The 19,968-nt window shown below is 58.2% G+C and overlaps 1 protein-coding gene across 2 annotated transcripts in view; it reads left to right on the forward strand.

The window, feature by feature from the left end:
• Positions 1-19,968, forward strand: part of VIPR2 (vasoactive intestinal peptide receptor 2) — a 63,676-nt gene that overhangs the window by 18,770 nt on the left and 24,938 nt on the right. For both annotated transcript variants that reach the window (XM_057731971.1, XM_057731972.1), the window contains exons 3-4: positions 3,841-3,948; positions 7,397-7,494. In XM_057731971.1, the coding sequence (XP_057587954.1) occupies positions 3,841-3,948; positions 7,397-7,494 (206 nt within the window). The remainder of the gene's footprint in view (positions 1-3,840; positions 3,949-7,396; positions 7,495-19,968) is intronic.

A 19,968-nucleotide genomic window follows, 5' to 3' on the forward strand; every position in this document is an offset into this window, starting at 1 on the left:
TAGTTTCCTTTCCACGATGGTATATTCGTCCCCCCTCATGAGACTCCATCTGGCCAGGTGAACGGCAGCGTCTCCTCCAAGTTCCAGAATACCGACAGGCACGTGTTCTAACAGCAGCCCCTCCGGAACGCTACTCATCCGTGCCCGGAGTGTGTTCCCTTCACGTTGCCGTCAAGTTTAAGAAGTGTCTGCAGGCTGCGCCATGCATAAGATCAATTTTTCTGGACCACTTGGTCTAGAACGTTCTTTTCAGGGCACTAAGTTGCCTTCACGAAAGGAACTTGGGAAGCCAGCACCACCCGTTTACACTGGGCTCCTGTGCGTTCTCTTCCCGTGAGGCCTGGCAGGGTCACGGATTCACCGTGGTCAGGCCCTGGGCAGGGCTTCCCTGCTGTCTCCTCCCTGCAGCCTCTGGACCCTTTGCCAGTTTACAACGTGCAGAGGCCCAAATCTGTTCCTCACCCGGCTATTAAACAGTGCAAGCTGACGGAGCACTTGCTTCTGGGAAAACCAATTCGTGTGCTTTGGAAAAACTAAAAAAGTGAGCTGCTCAGCAGCGTGGAGTTAGAAATGGGGACCATGGCTGGGATCGTGTCTGGAAATCTAGCTTCGCGGGAGCCTCAGTCAGCCCACTTTCAGTGCTCTGAAGCTGAAAATCACGGACGATACATCAGAGTGTGATTTACACAAGCAAAGCAATGAGGAGCCCCGTCAACAAGCCCACATGCAAAGGGAAGGCTTTGGCTGTATGTTCTACGTTTACGTCATAAACACACATTTTGTGTTTCAGTTAATGGAAGGTGTTTAAGGCACTAAGCATCTGCCGCGCTTTTCGCTTCCCCAAGCCACTGACCCCCGCTTTGGATGAGGCCTCCTCCTCCTTGCTTTGGGTTTTGAAGACAGAAGATGTGTGTGATAAGTGATAAATAAAAAAATTCTCGTTCTCATTTATAATTTATTCATAAAATATTTCAGATAATTTGCATGGCCATTTTTAGCTGAAAACCGTGACAGGGAGAACGTTTTATCTGTTTGGGTTCATTCACCCCCAGCAATAGTTTATGTATGGTAATGATGGGTTTGTTATTTTCTCTTTGCTTTATGTTTCCTGGTAGTTTGTGAGAGTGGCTTTTTAGTTTTATTTTTGTTTGTTTTAGCTACAGCTCTGGGGGGACGCTGTCCGGCAGGGCTTTCTGTGATGATTGAAAAGTCCTGCATCCGAGCTGTGAGATGAGAGCCACAGCCACAGCCACAGCGGCTGCCGAGTCTGAGACGTGTGGCCACTGCACTAAGGAGCTGAATTTTTAATTGCATTTAATGTCAGTTGACTTAGGTTTAAACTTAAGTGGCCACACATGGCAGCCACATTGCAAAGTGCGGTCCTAGGATTTTTTTCTCCTTTATACCAACGGATCTGTTTGGTTCATTTTTTTCCCCTGTCGTTTTAGCTAAAGCTCTGACATATTGTTGAATCGGGATGGTGATAGCAAGTGTCCGGCAGGTTCCTGGTGTGGTTTATACGCTGTACTTAGTCCATTTCTAATAATAGTGACTTCTTTTAACGTATGGTCTTTGCTATGTTAAGACAGTCTCAGTGTATCATTATTTTATTTAGAGCTTTTAAAAGTCAGGAATGGTTGCTGCATTTCGTCAAGCAACTTTTCAGTCTATTGACATGAACAAAGTTTTCCTCTTTTCAGACTGAGCCTTGGTTTTATTATCACCATCTCAGATACCTAGGTTGCTACCAGAGTGTAACAAAAATAAAGCCAGAACGTGTAAAACAAACCAGGGTCTCACACAGACCCTGGTTGCCTCACCCAAGCCACTTTGTGTCGTGCAGTCTAGACCGTTCACTACTTTTCAAGCAAGCCTTTTCGCCCCAAGTTTGTCTCTGCTTGAGCTCTTCTCCTTTGGGAGTGGCCTCTGCCGGTCAGATCTCTCCCCTCCTCCAGCTGCCTCCCTCCCAGCAGTCCCGTCGCGGCTGTGGTTTATGTTGTTATGATCACAGTTGACCCTGTTAACGGTCCTAGTCTCCTTTCTGGTGTAACTGTGTTATTCCTGGAACAACACTAGTTTTCCGTATATCTATCGATAATTAGCATCACATTTTGTACCAGAACAACGACAGGATACTCTCACAGTGATCTAACACAAGGCGAGGTCACCACGTGCAGTTCTCAGAGCCACGCCTGCACCCTGCGCCCCGTCCCAGGTGGCCTGCTTGGTCCGGGGCCTCCCCTGGTGCTGCTCCGGCCGGTGGTCTAAGTAGAGCTTCCAGAAGCACCTAGCAGGGCAGGGACGGCCGGAGTTCTCAGAGTTCAGAATTGAAACCCGACGTGATTCCCTCGAATTTAGTCCACCGCAGGGCCCTCCAAGGGTGTCCCCGCTTCTCGCCTCCTGCGGGCTGGGCGGCCGCCCCCTTCGCTCTGCCTGAGTCTTTAACACACATACACGCCCTCTGTCTTCAAAGTTTTATGACATCTCTAGGAACCGCCCTTTCAAAGTTCTCAACGGTCACTTTCACGAAATTTGGGAAGTGGAGAGAGAAGCTCACGTTCCCAGTTGTCTGCCTCTTGCCCCCAGACTCACCTCAGAGGTAAGTCCGCCCGACCACCCTGCGCTCCCAGGCCTGCAGGGGCACCGCTCCCCCGACTGTAGGTGTGTTTCTAGTGATGTCTTTGTCCTTGATGACTTGTTCTGAAAATTTTTTCAAAAAGCAACATTTTCTTTAAATATGCAAGAACGTATTTGATATAGTATGAATTTACACAATCTTTGGTATGAAATTCAATTTTTAGGATGAATATATTTTCATTTTATTTTTAAAAGCCTTTAAAAAGTATTTTCGCCTTTTTTGCGAAACTTGGTTTGTAGCCAGCTTTTCGTTATCTGTGTCTTAGAAGAAAAGCATTCCCATGGTCAGAGCAAAAAGGCATAACTCCGTTGATGTGTTTGCCCAGTTGTGGTACGGCTCTGGGTGGCGTGTCAGAAAGCAGAAGGCTTGTTTCCTTCTTTGTTTTAACTGAGGCTGGCACACTGCTCCTCCAACACTGAAGTTTAAATGAAGTGTAACATTTTAGAGGTCACGAAATACCGTAGACACATCTTGGACGTGTAGTAGAAATTCCCTGGGTTCAAATATGGATGCGTTTGCCGTTTGATGGCGAGAGCTCCCTGCACCGTTCGAACCTCGGGGCCGTTTGCCAGGGAGGTGATTCGTGCCGTGTTTGTGTGAGTTACTCAGTAAGCCAAAAAAGGGGTATGAAAAACGTTTTGAGCTATACCATTATGCAAATTAAATTATTTGGTAACTCCATGAAAGTAACCTAAGATGTCATTGCTCATATGTCATTTGGACTGCTGAAATCAGCTAAATCGTATCAAATATTTAAATGTGCAAATGGGGCTTGACGTCAGAATCCATGAAGGCGCACGTGTAGGTGTGTCCGGGGACCCTCACCTCCAGGACTCGCACGCATACCCAGCGGGGCCCATTTTATCACAGGCGGAGCCCTTCAGCAGCAAGAAGTAACGATTCTACTAAAATTCAGACGTGCGCCATGCACGTTGGGTTCCTCAGATACGTTCTACCACAGATCTGCTTGTTTCTCCAAAGCCGATCACCGAGAACCCATGCCAAGTACGTTCTCAGTGATATTGTGGAGCACGTTTGTTTCACAGAAGAGTAATTTGCGAGATAATTATCTAATTAACAGGCTTGCTATGTGCAAAGCTTCTGAGCAGGTCTGGTGCCGCCCCCCGGGGCGCCCACGATGGCCCGAGGGTGCTGCCCTGCTGGCGGGCAGTCAGCCCCGCTCACCCCCGTCTCCCCTCCAGCCTGCAGCGGCGTCTGGGACAACATCACCTGCTGGCGCCCCGCGGACGTCGGCGAGACCGTCACGGTGCCCTGTCCGAAGCTGTTCAGCAACTTTCACAGCAAGCCAGGTACGGTCGCCTGTGTCGTTTCTGAGCTTCGCGGGGTTTGCATCTGAGGGGCTGGCTTCTTCACGAAGGCACGAGAAGCAAGGCGCCGGTTTCCCTGGCCCAGGGAGTCAGGAGACCGCTGGGCCGAGCTGGCCCTGGGGACGGGGAGGACGGAGCCCTTCCTGCCGGGTCGTCCACCCCACAGCCTCCGCGGTGGGCACGGACGGGAGACTCTGGGCGTGAGCCAGACGCGGGGGCCGCGGACGCCAGGCAGGGAGAGAGTGTGCACACCTGCCGCGCGTGGGCGCCCACAGCCCTCACACAGCTCCTCCGGGGTGTCCCTTCCCGGCCTCGAAGGACCCCGTTTCCCCCGTCACCCGAACACCTACCGTCAGAAGCCTCAGAAGGTGCTGACAGGGCTGGGGCGCCCTCCTTCCCCGAAAGCCCAGAAATGTTCAAGAAATAGACCTGTTTTTTATAAAAAGTTGTAGGTGGGGAGTGGGGGTTCTCTCTGGACATGTTCTCAGAGCAGCCATCGCCGCACGGGTGAGCCCCGGGGCCCACGTGAGGTGCCCGGGCCGGGCTAGGGTAGCGGATGGGAGCGGGCGGGCGGGGAGAGCCGGGGGCCCTGGGCGCAGCTCCGAACCGTCCGCGGGAGGAGGGCCGGGCTCAAGGACGTGGAGATTTATTCTGACGAATCGGAGCCTTCGGGCGATGGATGTCTTCACGTACTAGTGGTTCTCCAGTCGGGGAGCGGGCACCTGTGCTCTGCGTCCGACCACAGCATGGCCAGGGGCCCGTGCCCTCGGCCAGGCAGCCCAGCTCTGAGTTCTGCCCCACCTTCTGTCCAGAAGCCACGTGGCCGGTGTCCAAGGGCTGCAAGGGCTCTGGATGGCCCCCGACTCAGAGCCTGGGCACGGCCCGGAGTGGGAGCCGCGTCCGGGGGACCGGCTGCAGCCTGGAGCCTGTCATTCCTGCCCCAGGCCAGGACCCTTCTGACCAGGGTCTGAGCCCAGCGGGTGGCGCTCAGGGCCAGACACTGTGACCATGGCCTTGTCGGAACAGTCACACGCAAACGTGCACTTAAGGACAGAGGACGAGGGTGTGAAATCAGCTTTGGGGAGCTGGGGTGGGGCAGCTAAATAGGGCCACAGTGGGGAGAGGCATGAAGACTGCAGGGTCCCCACAACAGGAGACTGCCCCAGATAGGAGAGGGCCCCACACAGTCAAGCTGGGGGACAGGTCCAGTCTCAGAAGGGAGAGGAGAGTCCAGACGCCTGAGTCCTAAGCTGTGCCCCTGCTGTTCTTCTCTGACCCGTCTCTCCCCTCCCTGACCCCTCTCTCACCTCCTTGACCCCTCTCACCCCTGACCCCTCTCTCATCCCCATGACCCCTCTCTCACCCCATGACCCCTCTCTCACCTCCCTGACCCCTCTCTCATCCCCATGACCCCTCTCTCATCCCCATGACCCCCCTCTCACCTCCAACCCCTCTCTCACCCCCTGACCCCTCTCTCACCTCCTTGACCCCTCTCACCCCCTGACCCCTCTCTCATCCCCATGACCCCTCTCTCACCTCCGACCCCTCTCTCACCCCCTGACCCCCGTCTCACCTCCCTGACCCCTCTCTGCACTGTACCACCTCAGGTGTTTCCTGGCAGCCCAGCTTCCGCCTTTGCCTTCAGGTTTCACTGAGGAGTGTGAACCCAGGCAAGACGCCACACCTGTGGGTGAATCCCGACCTCATAGATGAGGTTTATTTAAGTGTCTCCCGTACTGTTCGCCATGTGCTAAGTGTGGCGTGGCCAGCTCAGCAGCCGCCCCGGCCCTCCCGCAGCGCCGGCGTGCCGGTCCCCAGAGCAGGTAGGCAGCAGGTGTGCTTGCAGGCGAGGCCTGACGGCCAGGGCTGCAACGGGCCCCTCGCTTCTCACCTGCAGAGCTTTGGGCAGGTGATGCAGCTGCTTTCAGCCTCTGGTTTCTCCTCTATAAGATGGGCTCTTCAGGGTCTCCTCGCGTGGCTGGCGGGAGCGCGAGTTAAACACGGAGGAGCGGGAGGAGCCGCCGGCGCCCCTGCGCCTGCTCCTGGTCCCGACTTCCCCCGCACAGGACAGGCGGGTCATGCCTTCCGCGGGCCTCGGTCCCCCTGCTGTCCGGTGGGGCTGGGGTCCAGCCTCAGGAGCCCTGCGCCGCTCAGGGCCTCTCTTGCCCTCAGGGTCCACTGCCGTCCCGGTGCCCGAGCTGCCCCCAGGCCGTTTCGCGTCCGGAATCAGAGAATCCGGGGGACGGCGGCGTGGGAGCCTGGCCGGCCGGGCGAGCCCGGCGATGTGTTCCCGTGTCCGCGCTGACGCCCCCCGACCCGCTTCCTCTCCGGCGAATCGGGCTCCGGGCTCCCCCGGCTCCCTGCCCACAGCGGGCGAGCGCGCCGCCTGCCAGCCTCTCCTCCCCGCCGCGGCCGCCGGGCTCTTGATCCCACCTAGGCCGTCAGTCGGAGCAGGGGAACAGGTGGGCTGCCCTCGGCTCGAAGAAATGAGGGGCTTTTAGCCACAGAACACAGTTATTACTGACCCTCAGAGCCTCGCTTTGCCGTCTATAAAACGGGAACAGTGATGCCCACCACGTCCGCAAGGAAAGAGGTCGTGTGAGGAAACGTCTGCTGCTCTGAAAGCCCTCGACCTTGGTCCCGGCGGCAGCCCGGCAGGACACAAGCGGGAGAGAGAGCAGGGCCAGCCGGGTTAGGCTTGAGCTCCCGAAGGGCACCCGGCGGGCCCCGCCCTCGCTCCAAGCACCGCCTCCCCCGCCCCGCCTGTCAGCTGCTCGGGGTGCTCCCCCTGCGGCAGGGGACCCTGCCCTGCAGAGTCCGCGGTGCAAGTCTAGGTTCCTCAGGTGCACACGATGGGCTTGTAAAATCAAACTGCCTTTACTTCATGCCACTTAACTCTGGCGTCCATGGTCTTTTGTGACTAAAACTCCCTCATTGATGGTGACCAGGGGTGCCCACCCTGCACGCAGTGGTCGCTGTGCCTCGGGCAGTGAGGCGTGGGGACCGGCCCAGAGGAGCGGGCGAGCGTGGGACAGAGTAGGACAGGTGGGACGGCGGCTCCAGGATGACCAGGTCCGGTGGCCGACGCCTCTCACCCGACAGAACACTCTGTTCACGTCTGCTCTGCTCTGTAGGGATGGGGACACACGGGTACCTCCCTCCCATCGTAACCAGCGCTGTCACCGCACCTGGGCTTCATCAGAGAATGTGCTCCTGCAGCCGCCGAGGCCCCGAAAGTGCAGGGGCCGCTGCCCAGGTCCAGAGGGTCGGGAGGCCGAGGAGGCGGACACCCGCGAGCAGCAGCGGCCCCGGGCTCAGGCCGGGCTCCTCGCCGGCCCCGAGGGGGAGCCAGCCTTTCAAGCCGGCGGGGGCCCTGGCTGTCCAGGCCAGTCCCGACGCGCTGATCAGACATCTGGCCTCTACCTTCCAGGAAACATAAGCAAGAACTGCACAAGTGACGGGTGGTCGGTGACGTTCCCAGACCTCCTGGACGCGTGTGGCTACAGTGACCCCGAGGACGAGAGCAAGGTAAGCGCTGCGCGGCCCCCGTTCCGGTCGCTTCCCGGGTGTGCGGTGAACCACGCCCGCTAGCTGCTGCGCGCCTTCCTCAGACGCGCTTCCACGTCTGGCCGGGTCCAGCAGGTCCCTCTTTCCGTTCAGCTGCCCAGCATTGGGAATTCGGTGATGGTTCCGTAATTTTGGAGGCAGGAAAGGCGGGTTTTCTCTGCCTGCTGGGGTGTGTCTGGAAGTGGCTCTACTTGCTGAACTGAGCTTAGCGAGCATCCTTCCTGCCAGGAGGGTTCCCTTGAGGGTGTCACCGCAGCACGGGCTGTCAGGAAGCCGGGCGGTGGTTTTCTTAGCCCTGAGCCAGCCGCGGGGAAGGAACCAAACTTGCTTGGAGCATCTTTGCAGACTTAGACCCCGTGATCCTGGTGGGAGCTGCCCAGGCTCCGCGGGCCGCTGGGGACTGTCTCAGGCTGCGGTGAGGACAGCGTAGTGTACGGAGAGCCCTTTCTCCCGGACTGCGGTCCTTTATGATCTGCTGCTACCGCCCTGCTGAACTCTCTGCCCCTGGGCCTTCTGCGAACGCCCTCGTGCTTACCCGGCCGTGTCCCGCGACGGGGGTTGTATTTTGTTTACCCCCAGAAAACCAGGTCACCGCCTCCCCTTGGGCTCCGTTACTTGTCCCGTGACGTTGTGTGGGTGGGTAAGGGCCTTGGGAACCCGAGTCGGGGCTGTTTCAGACGTGTCTTCCTGCCAGCCTCAGCTCTGGGGCCCATTTAAAGAGCCCTGGGAAATGCCTGCCACGCACGCGGGAGCCCACGAAACGTGGGCAAAAGCGTCTGTGCAGCTGAGCCCCCGCCCCACCCCCACATCCCTGGGTCCCGCCCCCGAGCGAGGCCCTGAGGGATATTGCCGTCCCATCACTTTTCCTGGGTCATGGAGGGGCTTTCTTTGCTCTCCTCACCAAGATGTATAATTTAAAGCTAGTTCTTTTCCTGCCAAATTTGTAAACCTTAGAAAAGGAAGTTGCTTGTACTCTAGCCGGTGTCCCTCTATCTGGAAGATAAGTCCGGTGACCGTGGTGGTGCAGCTGTGAGCCCTGTGTTGTGTGTCTTCTCACTGACAGATGACTGCTGTGTATACTTAATGTGTGTGATGGGACGGTCTCACGTGTGCGACGTGAGATGATTCCCTGGTCCGTTGCCTCAGATGCCCTTTGCGTTTGGTGAGACACAGAACCCATGCATCTCGTCACTGCAGGTCCGTGCTCCTAGACCGATGCCTCCCCCCCATTTGCCCACCCCTCATCTCATTTAGTCCAGGTGACAACCCACTTTACAGACAGAGAAACTGAGGTGTAGAGAAATGATAGGACATGGCCAGGGGCCCCGTCTTTCTGACTACAGCCGGTCCTTTTGACCCCCTCCTTGGGGGCTGCTTCCGGGCCCCCCGCTCCCCCTGCTCAGGTGGAAACATGGAAACAGCAGGGATGCGCGGGCAGCCAGGCCAGGGCTCTGCCGAGCCTTCCCAGCCGTTGTCGCCACGCCGACGTGTGCCCTGGGGCTTGGGTACAGGCTCCCACGAAGAGGACCCGGCCCGTCCCCCACGGGGCAGCCAAGAGGCAGGTCTCACGTGAGCCCCGTGGCCGCGGCACAGACGGAGCGAAGGTGCCGCCAGGCTGCGCACAAGGCTCGTGTTTGGCCTCCTCCCCCGTCAGCCCCACCCCCTCCCCCAGAGGTTGGGCATAAACGCCCCGGCCCGGCGTGTGCTGGTGGCCGGGTGCCGAGGTCAGAGACCTCCCGTGGCATCGGGGTTCGAGCACACTTTCACGGGACTGCGAGCGGATCTCGGGTTCCAGACGCGTCCCAAACGGATGTTCAGCCACTTAGTATCTCCAACCCAGGAAATCACCCTGTTGGTGTCTAGGAATAAGGCCTGAAATTGTGCAGAATTTAACCCCAGTTTCAGGGCTGTTTCTGTCGAGAAAAGTGTCCCAGGCCCCGTTCTGAGGACACTGAGTTCTGACCAGGAGTGAGGACAGCGCCCACGGTGGCTGGGACCCTGTCACAGCTCCCCTGCCCCCCGTGGCCCTGCGGGACGTGGGCAGTGACTGGAGAGTGTCCGGCCTTCTGTGGCGGGGGGGTTCCCCGACATCCACCTTCCGTCACCCACGTCTGCCTTCCTCTGCCGGCAGCCAGCCCGGCCTCCCTGCCTCCGAGGCCTCAGGACACACGTGGGGGTGAGGACCCGCGCCTGCGGAGGGCTCCCCAGCAGCATTTGCTCGCAGCCCGTGCTGGTTCCACAAGTAAACATTTCCCGGGAACCCAATGTTCCGACGGCGCTTAGGTTGCAGGGAGCCTGTTGTGGTCGTAAAGGATGCTGTTGTGGGAACCACATCAGCTCAGATCCCGTGAGGACAGAGTGCCTGTGATTTCCTGATGCTTTTCTGTCCAGTGTGAAGAGCTATTTTTAGTCTCAGTTAAACGTTTCAGAGATTCTGCAAGTATCATGAAGGCGTATTCCCTGCTAATGGATTGAAAACTCAAAATACTCTAATGTGCGAAGGCAAAGAAAATAATGGCACAAAACCCACATGAGGCACTTTCTTCCCGATCGCGGCTGCCGCGGCCCGCGCACTTGGAATACTTGGCTGTGTAGGGAGTGGCTTGGGGGGTGAAATCCGTGGGGCCTGGGCCGTCCTGAGCTCAGGCAGGGCGGCTCCCGGGGGAGGGAGCGAGGGAGCGCCCGCAACCACAGGGTCTCCCCCTCCCCCGCCGCGAGCGCCTGCGTGCCCGTCCTCCCGTCTCAGCAGCAGCTGCCCTTCCTCCCGCTGGCACGGTTGTGATCGGGTTTCCGGCTCCCACACGGCCAGGCTGGCCTGCCTGCGGTGTGCGCCATCTCTGTTGGTTTCACAATGAAGTCGATTCAGGGAAAGACTAGCCTCCACGCGAGCCACGTGTAGTGAGGGAACCGAGGGATAAAACGGTCGGGAGTTGGAGTCCCATGAAGGACAGAAGGGTTTGCAGACCCAGAGCTGTTATTGCCAGGCTTCTCCTCGTTTGGACCAGGGAGGTCCGCGGGGTCGTGGGCACGTTGGCGGTGGTCGGGGCCTGCATCTCCTGGTACGGTGAAACGCTGGCACCAGCCGGGCTTGGCTTGAGATGCCCTGTCGCCAAGTCCCAGTTTCCATGAGACGCGGCCTCCCCCGTCTGTGTCCCGCTCCCCACAACGCCCACCTCAGGCGTGCACATCTTCCTCTTCAGCCTTTTATCTTTTAATCCTTGGATAAACAGTATAATCCCATTAAGAGGATTTAAGGAACCCCCACCCACGGGGGCCACACCAGCAGCTCCTCTCCCCCTTTCCCTGGTCCCAGCCCGCTGAGCGCTGCAGGGAGGGCAGGCCAGCCAGAGACCACGCGCCCTTCTCAGCTGCCCCCACCCTCATCACGGGAGCCTGTGGGTTTCCCGAGCCAAGGAGGCTGTCCTGGCGTCATGGTCTCAGCCTCAGGCAGGACCAGCCCGTACGGGTCATTCCACCCGGTGTCGTCTGCCTGGCCACCTGACCCCCCGGGTCCCCGGAGCCATCGTGCCGCCAGACCCAGGGGCTCTTCTGACCCGGTGGCTCCTGCCACAGCACAGCAGGCAGACCCTGGTGTCCTGACTTTCTTCCTCCGCTGAAGGCTGTCTGGGGGCCCCTGGTGGGAGTGCTCCCTGGCCAGCCTCCCTGCCTCCGTGTCCCCCTTGCCGCCCGGTGTCCCCCCCGCCCCCCACCCCCGCTCTCCCAGGGATGCTGAGAGCTGGCAAAGCGTGAAAACAGCTAGAAAGCAGCAGCCATCACTCTGTGGGCCCCAGGGTGGTCTCCTTTCCCCTGTTGGTGGGAGTCTCCCCCGTGAACCTAGAAGGGCCCACGTGTGACTGGCCCTGGCCCACTGCCCCGCGGGCCCTCCGAAGGACGGAAGCCCCAGCGACACGCAGGCGTCCTGTGCTGGGTGGACACGCCGCGCGGTGCGGTCTATACGCCTCCTGCATTATACATTCGCTAACACAGTTCTTAATAAAGAGCACTTCTGCTAAATTTAGCCAAGAGAACTGTTTGGCATTTCAACCTTCCCATGCTTCAAGTGGACACATTTCTTCCATGTTATGCTATGTTCCTAAAAATATTGTTGCCGTCTCCTCTCAGGTTTCAGACCACTGCAGTAACTCTTTCCCACTGACCACCAATGTCCCCGCCCCAAGGGTCCCCATCGTATCCCCATCCCTGGCGTGCTTGGTCCTTCCACGTCAGACGCCCTCGACCTCTCACGCCCAGGCCTTACGGGATCCTTGATGTCCCCGTGTCGGAGGAGGGTCGGGCAGGGACGTCCTGAGCAGCCTGTGGGATGTGGAGGCCACGATCGGAGGAGGATCAGAGCCCTGAAGGTGCAGGTGGGCCCCACGCTCGCTTCTCTTACGGTGGCCGGGTTGATTCGATCTCCAAAAAGCGCCGAGGGCAGTGCCTTTGCTTCATTTTGTATCAAATGGCAGGAGGAAGCGTCCCATCGTGGTTTTCAGGGGCATGTGAGGGATGGGGACCCTCGGGGAGGTGCAGGGACGCTCGCTGCGTGAACCGCTCATCAAACAGGGTGACACTGGGTCCGGGGCAGCGAGGCGGGCGGGGCAAGACCTGGGGGCTCAGGACGGGGGAGGCAGTGCCAGCAGGTACACACCACGCTGCCCGTGGGGCAGAGCCCGAGCTCACGTGAAGCTGCTGACGGTCCCGGCAGAAATCTGACCACCAGCAGAAACGTGACTCAGAAGATTCGCAAGACAGACATGATTACTAGCTAGTTTTATCTGAACCTATAAACACGATGCTTAATACTCGCCCAGTAAAGGAGCAAGTCTTTCCAAGGCCGAAGGAGAAGCGGGGTGAGGGAGAGGAGGTGAACCAGGAAATCTGCAGAAACGGGGGTGGTTGCCTGGGTCTAGGAGGTTCTCCTACAAGAAGGAGAGGAAGGTATAGAAACTAGAGTCGAATAACGAGGAGAAAAAGCTCAGGAGCAGATAGGAACCAATACCGGTGAGTCCAGGGAAATATAGAGAAAAACCCCGTCTCCAGGGAGGGAGACCCAGGGTGCCCGAGAGGCAGGCGACCGCAGCCTTGCAGGGGTGGGGACCCAGCCAGGAGCCCACCCCACTGTGGACACCAGGGCCCTGCTCCGCTGAGTGCGGTGCCTCCGTTTGTGTAAGACGACCGTGGGGACCAGCTTGTCCACAGGGCTGGGGCGTCGGGCGGGACTCAGGGACGCAGGCTGGGCTCCGGCAGAGGGTGGGGGTACCAGACCCGTTCTCAGCCCGGAACAGGTGGGACCCCCTGGGGGAGGGTCCCACCTCCCCGATGCCCCCTCTTCATTGGGCTCGTACATGAGCGCCTTGCCTGGGGGAAACAGACATTTGGGGCCCAGGCAGCTGGCAGTCTGCGAAGCTGGGAGCACTGGCCATCCCCACCAGGCCACCCAGGTGGGGACCGGAAGGAAGGCGCTGTTTCTGGGGCAACCAGGACATTCACTGGACAAGGCTGTTAGTTTCTCCACGTGACGTGCAATTTTCAGGACTAAGAGATAATTGAAGAAAATATGGAAATTAGCAATATTTGTTTTATTGGGTACTCGCTATCTCTGTTAAGGACCTAGAGAAAAGGAGACAGCATTTTGGAAAAGTTCACCTGCCCATTGTCAGGTTGACACCACCTGTCACACTGGCGTGATCCGGGGAATTCAAGTGGCTGGACGCGGGCCTGGAGAGGCCGCAAAGCCAGGAACTCTCCTGATGAAAGACAGAAGCGGTGGCCTCGGAACTGCACGTTCCCTTCAACCGTTTGGTTGTATTTTCTACTTTCTCAAAAAGAAGTAAATACGTTTCCTTTGTATTCAGATAAAATCGAGTTTTAAGTCCCCCAAAAAGACACTTGAGTGTGTGCCGTTTGACAAATCAACTCCCAGTGACGCTGCCTCCCCCCTGGACCTCGTCAGGACAGCGGGGAGACTCGACCGTCACCCTCCCTCTGCCGTGCGTTTCCTGAAACCCGTTTCGGAGCGATTTACTCGCAGGAATGGTGCAGGGGGCCCGACGGGCCGGGGACGTCCTGCGGCCTCCGCGCTCCACGCGTGGGGGAGCGGCGGGCGTGGGCGCGGACGCGGACGCCGCGCCTGGGCCACCCACACCTGCGTCCGCAGCTGGTGGACCGCAGCTGTCCCCTGGAGGAGGGATGCACGGTGACGGAACCTCAGCACCGTGATCAGACGTGGGAAGGTTTGCGTTATTACCAGGCTGTCGTCTACCCTGCCGTCTGGTGCCAGCTGTGCTCGGGGCAGTTCCGCCAGGACGAGCCCGCGTGGTGCTGGTGGGCGTGACCCAGCCTCTCCCCACGCCTCAGCCTTTCGCTGTCTTTCGTGCGTGGAGTTTGGAGAGCGCCAGCCTCGACCTCGCCGAGGGCTCTCTGCGGGCTGTGTGTGATGTTTCTAGGGTCAGGTGCGGGTTCTCTGCCAAGGTGAGGACACCTGGAAGCCGAGCAGAGGCTCCCAGCGCCTCCGGTCGGCTGCCTCCTCTGTATCCTACACCCCGGGCCCAAAAAGGTCTCGGCGGGAGACAACGTTCGGAACCATCGATGCCTGTTTCTTTACCTCAGAAATGTCATATTCGGGTTTTCAAAGAAAATCCATGTCCCTCTAACCCGTCCACACCAACAAAGGAGTGCTCCCCGTAGTCATCGAAAGAGGGGCTCCTTGCCTGCCGGTCACGCGGTCCTGGCAGCTGTGCCGACAGCCCCAGGCCCCCACCCCCGAGCCACCGCCTCGGAAATGTCCCCCCCGGGCCTCCTGCTTTCAGCTACACCGCAGCGCAGCCACCGTGGGAAATCGGCCTGTTCCGAGTGGGCATCAGTCGCGGTGACCAGGGGACCGCCTGGACCCCCCTCCTGCTCCTTCACGCAGTGTCGGGCACCTTCCTGACGTCTCTGCTCACCCTCAGGAGAGTGGTGGCCTCGGGGCCAAGGTGAGCAGTGTCACCCGGGCGGGCCAGACTTGCCGTGACGGGCGCCTGGTCGCTTCTGCCGGGGCGGCGCTGTCCAGGGCCCCTGACCCGAGAGCCCAGTGCCCACCCGGAATCAGTCCTGGTTCCTCAGACGGCCCTGAAGGCGGCAGTGGACCTGCAGGAGCCCCAGCGTGAAGCCGGGGTGCTTGCGTCTCCCCTTTGGGCTCCTGCGGTGCCTCTGACCACCCGCAGACGGAAGGGGGAGCCGCCGTCAGCAGGAGCTCCGCGGGTGCATCCGTCCGCCCGTCCGTCTGTCCCCTCACCCTTCCACGCGATGCGGGTCGGGGGCTGTGCGGGGGCAGGAACCGCCCTGAGTGTGCGGAGGGCTGTGGGCGTGACTGCAGATCCTCTGTGAAGCAGAGTGTGTACAAAGGAGGCTTCCTTGAGAAGGACTCGGGTCTTTGGATGAATAACCCGGAACACTCTTTCATCATAAAAATTCTTTTCATTATAAAATCAAACCCAGTAACATAAATCACTTACTGGTCACCTACTAAGAGCATTTCCAAGCTCTTTACACGGATTACCTCATTTAATCCCCTGACAAGCTCCTGAGATAAAGCTCTGTTTTCAATCATCACTTTGCAGTTGAGGGAAACTACCCCACAGTCTCATCAGTGAATAAAATTTAAACCAGAAGCCCCAGACAGTCCCCCCCACCCCCCCCTCCCATCACTGTGGATGTCACTCTGGCCGTGTTAGTCCAGCTTGGGGATGCCACGGTCTGTGCTTTGCTGCGGGCCATCTTTTCATCCGCCTGTTTGCCGTCCGGATCTGTTCTTTGTTGAGGTGCCTGTTAAGGCCTTTGGACCCCTTTTAATTGGGTGGTTTGTTTACATATTGTCAAGTATTAAGAGCTCTCTCTGTGTTTTGAATAACAATCCTTACCAGGTGGACCTTTTGCAAACATCTTCTCCCAGTCTGTGGCGTGTCTGCTCACGCTCCGAAATTCTTTCACAAGGCAGAATTTTTTAACTTTATTGAAGTCCAGCTTATCAATGATTTCTTTCATGAATGGTGTCTTTGGTGTTATATTTTTAAAAGCATCAATAAATTAATTAATTAATTAATTAATTAATTAAAAAGCATCACCAACTCAGGGTCATCTAGATTTTCTATTATCTTCTAGCAGATTCATAATTTTGCACCTTACATTTAGGTCTATGACCCATTTTGAGTTAATTTTTGTGAAAGAGTAAGGTCTGTGTCTAGGTTCACTTTTTTGCATGTGGACATCCAGTTGTTCCAGCAACATTTGTCAAAAAAACTGTCTCTGCCCCCACTGTATTGCCTTTGCTTTTTTGTCAAAGACCAGTGTCTGTCCACGTGGGTCTGTTTCTGGACTCACTCTGTTCATTGATGTGTCTGTCCTTCAGCCGCGCCAGTGTCTTCATTCCTGCAGCTTGTGTGACTCTGCTCTGGGAACCCCCGGCGCCTGCCGCCTGCCTCCCCCCAGCCCTGGGGCAGCTGTTTGTTCTGTGTCCTCCTTCACGCGTGGACCCAGGGAGAGTGGTTGATCTTCCAGTCCGTTCAGAGTTTCACTCATTGTTAGGGTCGAGTGGTGACATCCACGCTCCTCACATGCAGAACTGACCGATTCCTCTTAGAGGAAAAAAGCTGAAACAGACGAGAGACTTCCCACAGGGTGGGAGCCCTCTGAGGGAGTGGACACTGGGGTCCGGGTGGAGTCTCAGCCCTGCACCTCGGTGGCCCCGTGCTCTTAAACTGGCCTGTCCCCCCCCTGGACTCAGGTCCCCAGTCTGTATACAGGGAACACGGCAAAAATACTCCATCTGCTCCTTCGCAGGCCTGGGGGAGAAGTGAGTGAATTAACTTCTGTGTTACATTTTGTAAATTGCAAAGCACGCATGGCTGTTAGGTTATCATTAGTTTCCTAAGCAGAATAGGTGGGACTTAGAAGATATTTTGCCAAGACTGAAGGAAAATTCAACTCATAACATTGTTACAAATGTGGCGGAGGCTCCTCCTGAACCTGAGGGGGGGGCACGAGTCTGGGAAGGAGCGCTGATGTCCTGCGTGCACCTTGGACCACATTCCCATGAAGACAGGCTGTCCTTTCTGATGGTCTCTAAAACGTTTGTTTTAAAAAAAAGAAGCCTCCGCCTTCCACTGCTAAGGTGAGAACAGGCACCTCCTTGCACCTGAGGCAGAGGCTATCCCTGGGCCCTGGCGAGGGCGGCGGGCCCAGGGCTCCGAGATCCTGCCGCAGCCCCGCTCCAAAGCCCCCACGAGGAAAGGCCCCGGCCTGGCCACCCCCTCGGCCTGGCCGGCCGTGTGAAGCAAGCGCTGCCCGCTTGGCACCCTGCCTGCTGCCCCGGGGGACACGGCGTGTGTGGGTCTCTGTGGCACCTCCTCGGAGGAGCCAGCAGACCCGGCAGAGGAACCGGAGCGGAGGTGCTGCCCTGGGAGGCCAGGGAGCCGGGGAGAAGCAGAGTGAGCATCGTCCGTTACGGATGTCGCCACAGGGAGCCCAGACGACCCCGCCCCCCCCGACCGGCGGCATCCCCCAGGGTGCCCGGCACCTGGCCGTCCCCCCTGGGCCGCCCGCCCACCCCTGCTGCCCTTCACCCGCTAGGAGGCCCTGCCCTTTCCACCACCTGCCCCCTCCGGCCCCGGCTCATGCCTCCGCCACCTGGTCTGAGTCTGGAGCTAGAAACACAGGTTAGGGCGTACGCGTTCATTTCTCGGGGTGTGTGTTGGTCTTCTTTAGCCAACAAGACCTACATACCCCAGAGATGAGGGCCATACCTTCTATTCAAGGGGGACCCGTCCTTAGACAGATGCTGCGTATCGTGCTGGTTCCATGTGAGTTCCCTCAGCCCTGGGGCGACGTTTAATCATCACCAAGGCCAAGGGTCTGGGAGAAGCCGCTGCCTGTGGCACCAGCAGGTTCAGAAGAGAACACATCGGGCTGTTTTCACAGCAGCCGGAGGGCGAGGCGACCGGCCGGGCAAGGCTCTCGTCAGAAAGTTTCCTGAATCAGGAACCAGCTCTAGCCAAGGGGCTTTCACCTTTTTTGATTAAAATCCACAGTTAGAAATGCATTTCACACCGTGACCCAACACAAACATCTCACAGAGCCACGTTTTCTGCGCTACCTTCTTTAAATGTGGGTTGTTACCCATGAAATTGATTGCATAACCCATTATGGGGTTATAAATAGGGTGATTGTATAAAGTATCAGGCAAACCTGGCCTCTCAGGAGAGAAAAGGGAGCTATTAATAGTCACTCCGGGACAGCAGACAGAAACCAGGCCCGGCCCAGGCCCAGGGAGGCTGTGGTCGCCTAGTTATGACTCAGTGTTTGGAAACACCGGCCGGCCCGCAGGGCTTCTCGAGAAGCGCTCTGCCGTGTGGCTCCAGGGCGACGCATGTCTATGGAGAGTTAGAGCCGGAAGAGGACGTGCATGTCACCCGGTCCCACGCACTTGCTAGGGACTAGGAGGCCCCTTGGGTGACGGCCAGTGGGAAAGGGCCAGCGTCTTCTCCCAGGTGGGCCCCCCGATGGAAGGCTCAGAGTGGAGGGTCCCGTCCCCGCCACCCACCACAGGCCCCCCGGCAGCTCAGAAGCGTTGAGAAAGGAGAGCATCCCTGGGCTGTTTTCCTCACTGCCTGACCGTGTGATGGTGGTGACAATTGTTGAAGCACTTTTACAAGTAAATCCAGGTCTCAAGCTTGCGATCGTAAAGAGTGACTCTTGAGAGCATCTCCCCTGGTGAAACGGCGCAGTGACGGAACTCCTGGTACGTGTGCCTCCGGCAGGGCTGGTGCCGAAGCCCTGGAAACGTGGCCCCCACCTGCCCCTCGGGCGCCCCACTGGGGACAGTCTCGGGCCCAGCAGTCCTGACCTTTCTGTGTTCGGGGACGTCTGTGGTTTAATCACCTTCGAGAGCAAGTGCCCCCACCCAGGTTCTCCTCTGCTCTCCACACCCAAGAGAGGCCACGCACCCAGAAACCGTCCTGTGGGCCTCACGCGTCAGCAATCTGAGGGCTTTCTGTAAGAAAAGAATACGACCTTAAATATAAAAGTGAACGTTTATTCAGGGTAAGAAGGGAGACGGCAGGCTCCCGAGGTCTCCGCACTTGGAGGTGCTCCAGCTCTCACAGGCCGTGCGGGAGGGCCTGGCCCTGACCCAGGAGGGACCCGGCCTGCCCCCCTGGGCTTCCTGGGCTCCGTCACATCGCGGGCGGGTCGCCGAGGTCACCGGCTGCTGGCTCCTGTTCTGCGCCGGGCGAGGCCGCCTTTTCCAGGATTGCACTTGCAGCCAGACCTCAGGCCTAAGAAGAGCACATTCACTACATCCATTCGCTGGAGGAAGAACAAAGAGGTGCGGCCTTGGATGGAGCGCCGTGCCGCATTAGCTGCCTGACTGGGTTTTTAGGTTTCGCCCTTGTTCTGGGATGCCAGGGCTCTAAGAATGCGGAGCAACAGTGGCCTCTGACGCGCGTGCTGGATGCGGCCATCCCGCCTCGCTTTGGCCGGGGGGGCGGGGCGGGGGGATGCCTTCGGGCGCAGAACTGCAGCCCGGCCGGCCCGAGCGCCTCCGCGGTCGTCCGAGGACCTGCAGACGTGTGGGAATCAGAAGCTGGGCCCGTGGGAGCCCCGAGACGGTGACGGGCGTCTGTCCTCTGGGGAGCGGACGGCAGCTGCGTGCGGGGAGCGTGGGCCACGGCGCTCGGGTGCCTGACGCTCGTGCGCTGTTTCAGGTGAGTTTTCTCTGTCCACCCCGACACAAGCCCCGGACCCCGCCCTGAAAAGCCCCCGGGAAAGCCCCAGAGGTCACCTTCCACCGCCAGGCACCCTGGTCACGGGTAGGGGAAGGGACCTCGGATCCGAAACCCAATTACGTAAACGTCAGGACAGGGGCTTCCTAGGTGGCGCAGTGGTTAAGAATCCGCCTGCCAATGCAGAGGTCACGGGTTCGATCCCTGCTCTAGGAGGATCCCACATGCCGCGGAGCAACGAAGCCCGTGTGCCAAAAAAAAAAAAAAAAAAAAAAAGTAAGGACAACACCATTCAAAACGTGCGTCGCGGTGCCTGTCTCTGCGCCCGACCGTCCGTGCGCCGGTGTGGGAAGATGGGGGGGCGCTTCCGGGAGGAGCGTGTGGGCCTGCGCCCCCGTCTCTTCCCCGCTCTGATGGGTCCACTTCAGAATACCATTGCACCTCATGTACACTCTGCTTGTTTTGTTTTATAAAATATTATACACCATGGACATTTTCCTAAGTCAGTCAGCATCCTTCGAAAACAAGACTTAAGGGCAGCACGATGCTCTGTTTCATGAATATGCTGAATTTGCTTCACTGTTCACGACTTAGGTTGTTCCTCATATCTTGTATTTTAATCAGTAAACCAACCTGTACACAAATCTCAAACGCCTGCTTAGAGGATGTGAAGTAC

This window comes from Hippopotamus amphibius, chromosome 4 (assembly GCF_030028045.1).
Source record: "Hippopotamus amphibius kiboko isolate mHipAmp2 chromosome 4, mHipAmp2.hap2, whole genome shotgun sequence".
Classification (NCBI taxonomy): domain Eukaryota; kingdom Metazoa; phylum Chordata; class Mammalia; order Artiodactyla; family Hippopotamidae; genus Hippopotamus; species Hippopotamus amphibius.